Below are 13728 nucleotides of genomic sequence, written 5' to 3'. Positions count from 1 at the left end.
CCTCACCATACTCCCAGTGTCCTCACAATACTCCCAGTGCCCTCCCTATACTCATTGTGCCCTCACCATACTCCCAGTGCCCTCACTATACTCCCATTGCCCTCACCATACTCACAGTGCCCTCCCTATACTCATTGTGCCCTCACCATACTCCCAGTGCCCTCCCTATACTCCCTGTGCCCTCACCATACTCCCAGTGCCCTCACTATACTCCCATTGCCCTCACCATACTCACAGTGCCCTCCCTATACTCCCTGTGCCCTCACCATACTTCCAGAGCCCTCATCATACTCCCAGTTCCCTCAACACACTCCCAGTTCCCTCACCATATTCCCAGAGCCCTCATCATACTCCCAGTTTCCTCAACACACTCCCAGTGCCCTCACCATACTCCCAATGCCCTCACCATACTCCCAGTACCCTCACCGTACTCCCAGTGCCCTCCCCATACTCCCAGTGCCCTCACCATACTCCCAGAGCCCTCACCATACTCCCAGTGCCATCCCCGTACTCCTAGTGCACTCACCATACTCCCAGTGCTCTAACTATACTCCCATTGCCCTCACCATACTCCCAGTGCCATCACCATACTCCCAGAGCCCTCACCATACTCCCAGTGCCCTCACCATACTCCCAGTGCCCTCACATACTCCCAGAGCCCTCACCATACTCCCTGTGCCCTCACCATGCTCCCAGAGCCCTCACCATACTCCCAGTGCCCTCACCATACTCCCAGTACCCTCACCATACTCCCAGTGCCCTCGCCATACTCCCAGTACCCTCACCATGCTCCCAGAGCCCTCACCATACTCCCAGTGCCCTCACCATACTCCCAGTACCCTCACCATACTCCCAGTGCCCTCCCCATACTCCCAGTGCCCTCACCATACTCCCAGTGCCCTCACCATACTCCCAGAGCCCTCACCATACTCCCAGTGCCATCCCCGTACTCCCAGTGCCCTCACCATACTCCCAGTGCCCTCACCATACTCCCAGAGCCCTCACCATACTCCCAGTGCCCTCACCACACTCCCAATGCCCTCACCATACTCCCAGTACCCTCGCCATACTCCCAGTGCCCTCCAAGTACTCCCAGTGCCCTCCAAGTACTCCCAGTGCCCTCCCCATACTCCCAGTGCCCTCCCCATACTCCCAGTGGCCTCACCATACTCCCAGTGCACTCACCATACTCCCAGTGGCCTCACCATACTCCTAGAGCCCTCACCATACTCGCAGTACCCTCACCATACTCCCAGTGCCCTCACCATACTCCCAGTGCCCTCACCATTCTCCCAGTGCCCTCACAATACTCCCAGTTCCATCACCATACTCCCAGTGCCCTCACCATACTCGCAGTGCCCTCACCATACTCCCAGTGCCCTCACCATACTCCCATTGCCCTCACCATTCTCCCAGTGCCCTCACAATATCCCAGTTCCATCACCATGCTCCCAGTACCCTCACCATTCTCCCAGTGCCCTCCCCATACTCCCAGTGCCATCCCCATACTCCCAGTGCTCTCCCCATACTCCCAGTGCCCTCCCTACATCCCTAGTGCCCTCACATTACACCCAGTGCCCTCACAATACTCCCAGTGCCCTCCCCATACTCCCAGTGCCATCCCCATACTCCCAGTGCTCTCCCCATACTCCCAGTGCCCTCCCTACATCCCTAGTGCCCTCACAATACACCCAGTGCCCTCACAATACTCCCAGTGCCCTCACAATACACCCAGTGCCCTCACCATACACCCAGTGCCCTCACCATATACACAGTGCCCTCACCATACACCCAGTGCCCTCACCATACACCCAGTGCCCTCACCATACACCCAGTGCCCTCACAATACACCAAGTGCCCTCACCATACTCCCAGTGCCCTCACCATACACCCAGTGCCCTCACCATACACCCAGTGCCCTCACAATACACCCAGTGTCCTCACCATTATCCCAGTGCCATTGTGGGAATACCTGTATAAGCTAAGTATTTATTCAATATAAATGCAAATTGCGTGATTGTCGGATATTGTTATGAAATTTAAGTCCAGTGTATAACACAGGTAAACTGACATATAACCAACCACTTGGGCAGGGCGGTAGATCAACGGTTCGTTTCATACAGGTCAGCGTTCAATCCCCGACCGTCCAAGTGGTTGGGCACCATTCCTTTCCCCCGTCCCATCCCAAATCCTTAACCTGATCCCTTTCCAGTGCTGTACAGTCGTAATTATGTGGCGCTTTCTCCTGAATATTTGCTTTCCCTTGCCAGTATTTATTATTATTTTAACACTGTGGGAAATGTGTTAATAAAATGTTATTAAATAATTAAAAATAAATAAGATGTTATTATTTAAGTGTGGCTTATTAAATCGTTAATTAATACATTCTGGTCTTGCAGCTTATCGGTTAATTTATTGAAATTAAATGTAAACATACTGCTCTGAATTCCATCCCAAAGTTACTTGGATTCTAGACAAAAAATATAATCACTCTACACACAGCTAAAGTATGAACGTAAGGTTACACTCCTACTGCCAGAGCAGTGAATTCTGAGTTATAATTAAGAAAAAAATTATTTAAATCAATTTGCTTTGCGATCGTAATTGTGTTAGTTAAAGATCATTCTAAGCTAGTAAGGTGACTCCTTGAACTGAGTTTAGTCGTTTAGTCGTCGGTAGCGTCGCGCGGTACTCATGACTGACTCACTAGTCGTCGCCGCTGGCACCGCCTGCGTCGGCAAGGTATTATTAATGCGAGAAATGCAAACTCATGTAAACATGTAAACTTTACGAATTTGCGAGAACGGGTTGCAACAATCTCTGTGTTCCACAAATCCATGAGAGGTTTCTTGTTAAAGGTTTACTTGTGTTTCGAGAATCGCTCGTAACCGGCACCAGTACTTCACTAACTCCCACTAACATAATAAGATCTGATCAATAAACTGAAAGGTTGATACTTAGCCTGCGTGGGAACAGAGCCGTTCAGAATAGTTATTAAATCAGGAGTTGAGTTTTAAAAGTCAAAATTTTAATAAAATTTAAATAAATTTAAATGATTTAGAAATAAATTATTCAATTTAATTGGCGGACCTTGGATCATTAACGAGATTTATGAGAATTATTTCAGTTACATGTTGTGGTGACCAGGAGCTGGATGAGCTCACTAATATTATTTCAGCCCATCTGAACATTTTATTTAGTTATCATTTAAGAACATAGGAATAGTCCACACAGTTAATTTATAATTAGATAAATTTATTATTCATTTTATTTATGCTTTTTGGTGGGAATATTTCTCACAGCCCTTCCAATACTCCCAGTGCCCTCCCTATACTCCCAGTTCCCTCCCCATTCTCCCAGTGCCCTTGCCATACTCCCAGTGCCCGCCCCATACTCCCAGTGCTCTCCCCATTCTCCCAGTGCCATCCCCAAACTCCCAGTGCTCTCCTCATACTCCCAGTGCCATCCCCAAACTTCCAGTGCTCTCCCCATTCTCCCAGTGCCCTCCCCATTCTCCCAGTGCCCTTGCCATACTCCCAGTGCACTCCCCATTCTCCCAGTTCCCTCCCCATTTTCAAAGTGCCCTCCCCAATCTCTAAGTTCCCTCCCAATACTCCCAGTGCCCTCCCCATACTCGCAGTGCTCTCCCCATTCTCCCAGTGCCCTCCCCATTCTCAAAGTGCCCTCCCCATACTCCCAGTACCCTCCCCATTTTCACAGTGCCCTCCTCATTCTCCCAATGCCCTCCCCATTCTCCCAGTGCCCTCCAAATACTTCCAGTGCCCTCCAAATACTTCCAGTGCCCTCCCCATAATACTCCAAGTGCCCTCCCCATTCTCACAGTGCTCTCCCCATTCTCCTAGTGCCCTCCCTATTCTCAAATTCCCCTCCATATTCTCTACTTGCCCTCCCCATTCTCCCAGTGCCCTCCTCATACTCCCAGTGCCATCCCCATTCCCCCAGTGCCCTCCCCATACTCCCAGTGTCCTCCCCATATTCCAAGTGCCCTCCCCATACTCCCAGTGCCCTCCCCATTCTCAAAGTGCCCTCCCCATTCTCCCAGTGCCCTCCCCATTCTCAAAGTGCCCTCCCTATTCTCACAGTGTCCTCCCCATACTGCCAGTGCCCTCCCCATACTGCCAGTGCCCTCCCCATACTCACAGTGCCCTCCCCATTCTCGCAGTGCCCTCCCCATACTCCCAGTGCCCTCCCCATTCTCACAGTGTCCTCCCCATACTCCCAGTGCACTCCTCATTCTCCCTGTGTCCTCCCCATTCTCCCAGTGCCCTCCTCATTCTCCCAGTGCCCTCCCCATACTCCCAGTGCCCTCCCCATTCTCAAAGTGTCCTCCCCATTCTACCAGTGCCCTCCTTATTCTTCCAGTGCCCTCCCCATTCTCCCAGTACCCTACTCATTCTCCCTGTGCCCTCCCCATTCTAAAAGTGTCCTACCCATTCTTCCTGTGCCCTCCCCATTCTTTCAGTGCCCTCCACATTCTCCCTATGCCCTCCCATTCTCAAAGTGTCCTCCCCATTCTCCCAGTGCCCTCCCCATTCTGAAAATGTCCTTCCCATTCTCAAAGAGCTCTCCCCATTCTCAAAGTGCCCTCCCCATTCTCAAAGTGCCGTCCCTATTCTCAAAGTGCCCTTCATCTATTCCCAGAGCCTTCCCCATTCTCCCAGTGCCCTCCATATATTACCTGGATTCCTATCCATTCTCTCGGTGCCATTTCCACCTTACCCTTTACACACTTTCCAGTGCCTTTCCGTCACTTTACAGTGCCATTCCCACTCTTTTTTGGTGTCCTTTCAATTCTTTCAAGTTCCCTTCCACACTTCCAACAGCCCTTCCCACGCTTCTCAGTGCCCTTCCCAAGCTTCTCAGTGCCCTTCCCAAGCTTCTCAGTGCCCTTCCCAAGCTTCTCAGAGCCCTTCCCAAGCTTCTCAGTGCCCTTCCCAAGCTTCTCAGTGCCCTTCCCACGCTTCTCAGTGCCCTTCCCAAGCTTCTCAGTGCCCTTCCCAAGCTTCTCAGTGCCCTTCCCACGCTTCTCAGTGCCCTTCCCAAGCTTCTCAGTGCCCTTCCCAAGCTTCTCAGTGCCCTTCCCAAGCTTCTCAGTGCCCTTCCCAAGCTTCTCAGTGCCCTTCCCAAGCTTCTCAGTGCCCTTCCCAAGCTTCTCAGTGCCCTTCCCAAGCTTCTCAGTGCCCTTCCCAAGCTTCTCAGTGCCCTTCCCAAGCTTCTCAGTGCCCTTCCCAAGCTTCTCAGTGCCCTTCCCAAGCTTCTCAGTGCCCTTCCCAAGCTTCTCAGTGCCCTTCCCAAGCTTCTCAGTGCCCTTCCCAAGCTCCTTAGTGCTCTTCCCAAGCTTCTCAGTGCTCTTCCCAAGCTTCTCAGTGCCCTTCCCAAGCTTCTCAGTGCCCCTCCCAAGCTTCTCAGTGCCCTTCCCAAGCTTCTCAGTGCCCTTCCCAAGCTTCTCAGTGCTCTTCCCAAGCTCCTTAGTGCCCTTCCCAAGCTTCTCAGTGCCCTTCCCAAGCTTCTCAGTGCTCTTCCCAAGCTTCTCAGTGCCCTTCCCAAGCTTCTCAGTGCCCTTCCCAAGCTTCTCAGTGCCCTTCCCAAGCTTCTCAGTGCCCTTCCCAAGCTTCTCAGTGCCCTTCCCAAGCTTCTCAGTGCCCTTCCCAAGCTTCTCAGTGCCCTTCCCAAGCTTCTCAGTGCCCTTCCCAAGCTCCTTAGTGCCCTTCCCACGCTTCTCAGTGCCCTTCCCAAGCTTCTCAGTGCCCTTCCCAAGCTTCTCAGTGCCCTTCCCAAGCTTCTCAGTGCCCTTCCCAAGCTTCTCAGTGCCCTTCCCAAGCTTCTCAGTGCCCTTCCCAAGCTTCTCAGTTCCCTTCCCAAGCTTCTCAGTGCCCTTCCCAAGCTTCTCAGTGCCCTTTCCAAGCTTCTCAGTGCCCTTCCCACGCTTCTCAGTGCCCTTCCCAAGCTTCTCAGTGCCCTTCCCAAGCTTCTCAGTGCCCTTCCCAAGCTTCTCAGTGCCCTTCCCACGCTTCTCAGTGCCCTTCCCAAGCTTCTCAGTGCCCTTCCCAATCTTCTCACTGCCCTTCCCAAGCTTCTCAGTGCCCTTCCCAAGCTTCTCAGTGCCCTTCCCAAGCTTCTCAGTGCTCTTCCCAAGCTTCTCAGTGCCCTTCCCAAGCTTCTCAGTGCTCTTCCCAAGCTTCTCAGTGCCCTTCCCAAGCTTCTCAGTGCCCTTCCCAAACTTCTCAGTGCCCTTCCCAAGCTTCTCAGTGCCCTTCCCAAGCTCCTTAGTGCTCTTCCCAAGCTTCTCAGTGCTCTTCCCAAGCTTTTCAGTGCCCTTCCCAAGCTTCTCAGTGCCCTTCCCAAGCTTCTCAGTGCCCTTCCCAAGCTTCTCAGTGCCCTTCCCAAGCTTCTCAGTGCCCTTCCCAAGCTTCTCAGTGCCCTTCCCAAGCTTCTCAGTGCCCTCCCCAAGCTTCTCAGTGCCCTTCCCAAGCTTCTCAGTGTCCTTCCCAAGCTCCTTAGTGCTCTTCCCAAGCTTCTCAGTGCTCTTCCCAAGCTTCTCAGTGCCCTTCCCAAGCTTCTCAGTGCCCTTCCCAAGCTTCTCAGTGCCCTTCCCAAGCTTCTCAGTGCTCTTCCCAAGCTCCTTAGTGCCCTTCCCAAGCTTCTCAGTGCCCTTCCCAAGCTTCTCAGTGCTCTTCCCAAGCTTCTCAGTGCCCTTCCCAAGCTTCTCAGTGCCCTTCCCAAGCTTCTCAGTGCCCTTCCCAAGCTTCTCAGTGCCCTTCCCAAGCTTCTCAGTGCCCTTCCCAAGCTTCTCAGTGCCCTTCCCAAGCTCCTTAGTGCCCTTCCCACGCTTCTCAGTGCCCTTCCCAAACTTCTCAGTGCCCTTCCCAAGCTTCTCAGTGCCCTTCCCAAGCTTCTCAGTGCCCTTCCCAAGCTTCTCAGTGCCCTTCCCAAGCTTCTCAGTGCCCTTCCCAAGCTTCTCAGTGCCCTTCCCACGCTTCTCAGTGCCCTTCCCAAGCTTCTCAGTGCCCTTCCCAAGCTTCTCAGTGCCCTTCCCAAGCTTCTCAGTGCCCTTCCCACGCTTCTCAGTGCCCTTCCCAAGCTTCTCAGTGCCCTTCCCAAGCTTCTCAGTGCCCTTCCCAAGCTTCTCAGTGCCCTTCCCAAGCTTCTCAGTGCCCTTCCCAAGCTTCTCAGTGCCCTTCCCAAGCTTCTCAGTGCTCTTCCCAAGCTTCTCAGTGCCCTTCCCAAGCTTCTCAGTGCCCTTCCCAAGCTTCTCAGTGCCCTTCCCAAGCTTCTCAGTGCCCTTCCCAAGCTTCTCAGTGCCCTTCCCAAGCTTCTCAGTGCCCTTCCCAAGCTTCTCAGTGCTCTTCCCAAGCTTCTCAGTGCTCTTCCCAAGCTTCTCAGTGCTCTTCCCAAGCTTCTCAGTGCCCTTCCCAAGCTTCTCAGTGCCCTTCCCAAGCTTCTCAGTGCCCTTCCCAAGCTTCTCAGTGCTCTTCCCAAGCTTCTCAGTGCCCTTCCCAAGCTTCTCAGTGCTCTTCCCAAGCTTCTCAGTGCTCTTCCCAAGCTTCTCAGTGCTCTTCCAGTACGTCACAGTGTCCTTCACACGATTCTCAGTGCCTTTCCTTTATTTCTTTTGTCGCTGTGACCTCCTGCTACTTCCTGGTGCATGTGGTCAGTGAGGGAAAAGACAGTGAATGGCGTCTGTGAGCAGAGAGGGAGGGGACGTGGGACATGCGTGAGTGTCCCATATAGTGAGTCTGACTTCAGTAAACTCTCATGAATGCCTGAAACTAGATTGCATTATTATTTTTTATTATATTCGCACATGTCGATTATATTATGGTACGTGAAAATTGATGTCCCGCATATTCTATTTTAGCTGCTGTAAATCTTGCGGCAGTGATGGGTAGCTCTGTAGTGAAGTCATGTTACTATTGTGTTAGGATTAGGGTATCTTATGTGGCTTAAATATCGTGTGTGGGAACAGTACTTGTGAGTAGCCTTGTGTACGTAGCTTCGTAATGACAAATCTCCAAACGATGAATGTAGGATTAAAGGTAATAAACTCGTTACTTTAATTGGTTAATGGTTGTATCTGTGATCTCTTCTCTCTAATATAAAATCTGTCGTTCCTATTAAAGGGAACCATATTCATGATAGCTATACATCATGTAAATATTGATGAATTCGACTACTCGAATTCCTTGGCTAACAGGTCGGGTTAGACATGAACAATATTACAGTAGAATTCATATGAGTTCTGTGTTTACTGCTCAATGTTACTTAAGCCTTTTGATGACCACTGTGAACTATGCTATGAGCTACCATATTACATTGGGGATATAACAGAGGTGGTCCAGAGAAAGTATTTTTGAACACCGGATCGTCATCGTCTTGCTACTGACATTGCAATTGTAACTGATCAACTTGACCTAATTAAACTTCGATAGGTGACAGAATGAGTGCATTTCTCCCCTTACTGTAGTTGGAAGTCCCCTTTTGGATGAAATTATTACTATGCATATCGACATGGTGAGTATAACAACCACTATAGTAACGTTATCAAAATGGTACTCCCATAGCTGTAGCAGAGGTAAACAATCCAGCGAACTATAACACACAAGTTGGTCGAGCAAGACGAGTAAGAAGGGCAAAGGGAGAGTCATATGTCCTCTTGACATTTCCTTATACTGCCTTCACTTCTCAGCTTCCCCCTAGTGCCAATATTTTCCAATCAAATTAACTATTTATAATTTAAGTCACTTGTTCCACTTAATTAATACTTATTGTCTACGTATATACACCAAAATTTATATAATAATAATAATAATAATAATAATAATAATAATAATAATAATAATAATAATAATAATAATAATAATAAGAAGAAGAAGAACAAGAACAAGAACAAGAACAACAACAACAACAATAATATTAATAATCAAAATTATTGTCATTTGATTTTTTATTTTCACATTTGTTTCATTTAGTGACCAGAAAGGTCATCCCTGCCCTTCAGATTGTTTACAATGTTCCTGCTCACATATTATGCAGGAACATTATCAACACCATGATGGGGGGGGGGGATGGTGGTTATAAGGGGGGTGATGATGTGTGATGACAGGTGCTGTGACAATGTTGAGATGAGATGAGGGAGATAGCACAGACTCCCACACTTTAAAAGATTAATAAAATCTCGCAGGAATGTTTAGTATTTCTCAGGAGACTTTTGATATGGTGTCCCGGGTACAAAACAGATTGGGCTATTGCTATGAACATTGCTTTTGCTCTTATTTGTTTTTAAAACTGTATGCCAGCACTTTGATATAGATTTTTTGTGATAATACTTTCATACGTCTGACAGTTAATAATACGCTTCATTAGATTTGAGTTTAGCTTATAAAACTGTTGTAGCGCAGCTAACCCTTTTTGCGAAGTTTTACTGATGGGTGTGTTTGTGCTCACCGATTTGTGCTGCCTGCAGGATCAAGCTATAGCTCTTGGACCCCTGGACTCCTACTCTATTTTCCAGTCATTTCTAATTTGAAAATGATAAATTGAGTTTGCTGCTACAACTTGCTCCTTTGGTTCATTCCATTCTTCCACTACTCTTATGTTGACTTAATAATCTCTCATTTCTATAACACATCTGACTCTCAAGCCTCCATCCATGCCCCTTAGTTCTATTGGTGTTCATTGTGAAAATTTCCTCTGTCAATCTCAAGTATTTTATACATTTCTATCATGTCTCCCCTTTCCTCTATCTTCTTTTTTTCTAGGGTTGTCATGTTTAGTTCCTTCTGTCTCTCTTCAAATTCCGTCCTTTGCACCTTCTGGGACAAGCCTCGTTGCAAACATCTGACCCCCTTCTATTTTCCTCTTGTTTCTTTAGGTGGGAGCTCCATGATGAGACGGCATACTCTAGGACTGATCTTCTGTACGTGGTGTACAGCGCTCTAAATGCCTCCTTTAGTTTCTAAATAATGTTCTAACTTTTGCTAGAGTAAAGTGTGCTGCTAACGTTATTCTATTTAAGTGAGCCTCCAGAGTTAGGTTTGGTATTTTGTCCACTCCCAGATCTATTTCTCAAGTCGTTGCTGGAAGATAGTTTCCTTTCATTGTGTACTGCTACACAATAAAAGGAAACTTTTTGATCTCTTGACACCTGTTCCCATTTCATTCACTTTACAACTACACGTATTGAGATCCAGTAGCAATTTCTCTTACAATCTCTGCAACTTGTTCGAGTCCTCTTGGAGAATCCTACAGTCCTCATCTGTCATAACTCGTCTCATTAATTTTGCATCGTCTGTAAACATTAACATATAAGCCTCTATATACCTGAAGATAATATACGATTTGCGTATAATGAGAAATAAAAGTGGTCTACAACTTGCTCTTGTATTCCACTTGTATTCCAGAAGTAGTTTCCTGTATTCCGTTTGCAACTGTTCGCCAGAACGACTTCTCGCCCATGACTTACTCTCTGGATCCTGCCTGTTAAGTAATTCCTACGCATGTTAGGGTTTTACTGCTTTCCCCCGCCCGCCGTTCAAGTTTGTATAGTAATCTCTTTTGAGGTACTGTGTCAAAGGCCTTTCGACGGTCCAGAAATACGTAATCTATCCATTCTTTTCTGTCCTGCCCTTTTTTTTATTACTGCATCATAGAACCCCAGTAGGTTCATCTGCATGATTTTCCTTCCCTAAATCCTAGTTGGTGTGTGATTACAAACCTAAACTTCTCTAGGTGTGCAAAAAGTCATAACATATTTATTTCAAGTACTTTGCTAAGAAATGCTTGTGAGCGACACGGGTCTGTAGTTAAAAGCCTCTTCTCTATCTCCTTTCTTGTAAAGTGGCACCACATTTGTTTTCTCCCAGCAGCTGAACAATTTCCCCTTAGTAAGTTAGCCATTAGAGATTAGTGCTCGTGGTATGCTGATGGCCTGTGCTGCTTCTTTTAACATCCATGGTGATACTCTTTCTGGCCCAGTAGATTAGGTTACATCCAGTGATGCCAGTTGTATCCTTACCTCCTCTTTTGTTACCTCAATATTTAGTAGTTTCTCGTCAGGGGCTGCTTCCTCATCTAGCTCTGGGAGCTGTTCAGGTTCAATAGTGAACACTCCATGGAAGTTGGCATTGAGCTCCTCACAAATTTCTTTATACTTTTTTGTAAACTTACCTCCTTTTTTTTCGTAACCTGGTCATATGGCCATTCACTGTCATTTTCCTTCTTATACGGTTATATAAGAGATTCTGTTCTTTCTTCTTTGCTTTCGAAGCAAAATCAGATCTTTTTTACTTGTGGGTGTTTGCATATTTACTATTCGTGCCTACAAAATCGAGCCATAAGCTCTTGGACGTCGCCTTGCTAACCAACGTATTTTTCCTTTATGATGTCTACAACATATATTTATAAAACGTGCGCACACACACATCACCCAGGGAGCAGCCCGTAGCAGCTGTCTAACTTCCAGGTACCTATTTACTGTTTGATGAACATTGCATCACTGTAAAGGAAACTCTGCCCAATTGTTTCTACCTCGATCGGGAGTCGAACCCGGGTAATTTGGACTACGACCCTGGAGCATTGTGCACAGCCGCAAGTGTGCGTGTATGTGTGTGTATGTGTACTCACCTAATTGTACTCACCTAATTGTGTCTGCAGGATCGAGCATTGACTCTTGGATCCCGTCTTTCGAGCATCGGTTGTTTACAGCAATGACTATGGTCCTATTTCCCTATCATACCTACTTTTAAAATTATGAGTAGTATTTGCTTCCACAACCTGTTCCTTAAGTGCATTCCATTTTCCAACTACTCTAACGCTAAAAGAAAACTTCCTAACATCCCTGTGACTCATCTGAGTTTTCAGCTTCCACCCATGTCCCCTCGTTCTGTTACTATTCCATGTGAAAATTTCATCCACTCTGTCAAGCCCCCTGAGTATTTTATACGTTCCTATTATCATGTCCCCCCCCTCTCCTTTCTTCTTTCTAGTGTCGTAAGGCACAGTTCCCTCAGGCGCTCCTCATACCCCATCCCTCGTAACTCTGGGACGAGTTTTGTTGCAATCCTCTGAACCTTTTCCAGTTTCCTTATATGATTCTTCAGATGGGGACTCCATGATGAGGCGGCATACTCTAAGACTGGCCTCACGTAGGCAGTGTAAAGCGCCCTAAATGCCTCCTTACTTTGGTTTCTGAATGATGTTCTAACTTTTGCCAGTGTAGAGTACGCTGTTGTCGTTATCCTATTTATATGTGCTTCAGGAGACAGATTAGGTGTTACATCCACGTCCAGGTCTCTTTCGCACGTCGTCACAGGTACGCAGTTCCCCTGCATTGTGAACTGTCCCTTTGGTCTCCTATCTCCTAGTCCCATTTCCATAACTTTACATTTGCTCATGTTGAACTCCAGTAGCCATTTCTCTGACCATCTCTGCAACCTGTTCAGGTCCTCTTGGAGGATCCTGCAATCCTCATCAGTCACAATTGCTCTCATCAACTTTGCGTCATCTGCAAACATCGACATGTAGGACTGTACTCCTGTAAACATGTCGTTAACATATACTAGAAATAGAATTGGTCCCAGCACCGATCCTTGTGGTACTCCACTCGTTACTGTTCGCCAGTTCGACTTCTCGCCCCTTGCCGTAACTCTTTGGCTCCTTCCTGTTAGGTAGTTCCTTATCCATGCTAGGGCCTTTCCTCCCACCCCCGCCTGCCTCTCGAGTTTGAACAGCAGTCTCATGTGCGGAACTGTATCAAAGGCTTTTTGGTAGTCCAGAAATATGCAGTCTGCCCAACCATCTCTCTCCTGTCTTATCCTCGTTATTTTATCGTAGAATTCTAAAAAGGTTTGTTAGGCACGATTTCCCTTTCCAGAACTCATGTTGATGTTTGTTCACAAACCTAACGTTCTCTAGGTGTGCAACCAGTCGTAGCCTAATTATTCTTTCCAGTATTTTATCGGGGATGCTTGTCAGTGATACAGGTCTATAGTTAAGTGCCTTCTCCCTATCGCCTTTCTTGAAGATCGGTACAACATTTGCCCTCTTCCAGCAACTGGGCAATTCTCCCAACATAAATGATTCATTAAAGACCATTGCCAGAGGCACGCTGAGGGCCTGCGCTGCTTCTTTTAGTATCCACAGTGATACTTTGTCTGGTCCAACTGCTTTAGTTGCATCCCGTGTTGTCAACTGTTTCATTACCTCCCCTGCTGTCACCTCTATATCTGATAGTCTTTCATCTAGGGTAATCCCTTGTGACAATGAGAGCTGCTCAGGCCCGGTAGTGAACACTCCATGGAAACTGGCATTCAGTACCTCACAGATTTCCTTGTCACTTTCAGTATACGCCCCCTCTGTTTTCCTTAGTCTTATCACTTGGTTGTTCACTGACATTTTTTTCTTATATGGCTGTGTAATTACTTAGTTTGCTTTTTCGCTTTGATCGCAATATCGTTCTCTTAGTCCCTTTCCGATGTTCGTCTTATGTTAATGTAATCGTTCCTAGCTCTGTTGCATCTGATCCTGTTGTCCTCTGTCCTTTGTGTTCTGTACTTCCTCCACTCCCGCCTGCTGGCCATTTTTGCTTCCTGACACTGTCTATTAAACCATAGTATTATATTACCTCTTACTTTTTCCCTTTCCTGTTGGTATAAATCTCTCTTCGCCCTCTTGGCATTTCTGTATGACTAGGTCCGTCATATCCTGGAC

General features: G+C 47.5%; 1 protein-coding gene across 1 annotated transcript; it reads right to left on the bottom strand.

The window, feature by feature from the left end:
• Window positions 1-4768: 4768 nt before the first annotated feature.
• LOC138356989 (golgin subfamily A member 6-like protein 22) lies at window positions 4769-12539 on the bottom strand. The gene is made up of 3 exons (XM_069313520.1): window positions 12404-12539; window positions 11036-11205; window positions 4769-7597 (listed from the first exon to the last, which is right to left on the bottom strand). Exons 1-3 carry the CDS (start codon window positions 12537-12539, stop codon window positions 4769-4771), a joined length of 3135 nt encoding a protein of 1044 aa, XP_069169621.1.
• Between the last annotated feature and the right edge of the window lie 1189 nt (window positions 12540-13728).

Source organism: Procambarus clarkii, chromosome 75, assembly GCF_040958095.1.
Source record: "Procambarus clarkii isolate CNS0578487 chromosome 75, FALCON_Pclarkii_2.0, whole genome shotgun sequence".
NCBI classification, from domain to species: domain Eukaryota; kingdom Metazoa; phylum Arthropoda; class Malacostraca; order Decapoda; family Cambaridae; genus Procambarus; species Procambarus clarkii.
The sequence above is the reverse complement of the archived record's forward strand: the minus strand, read 5'-3'. Positions and strand labels throughout refer to the sequence as shown.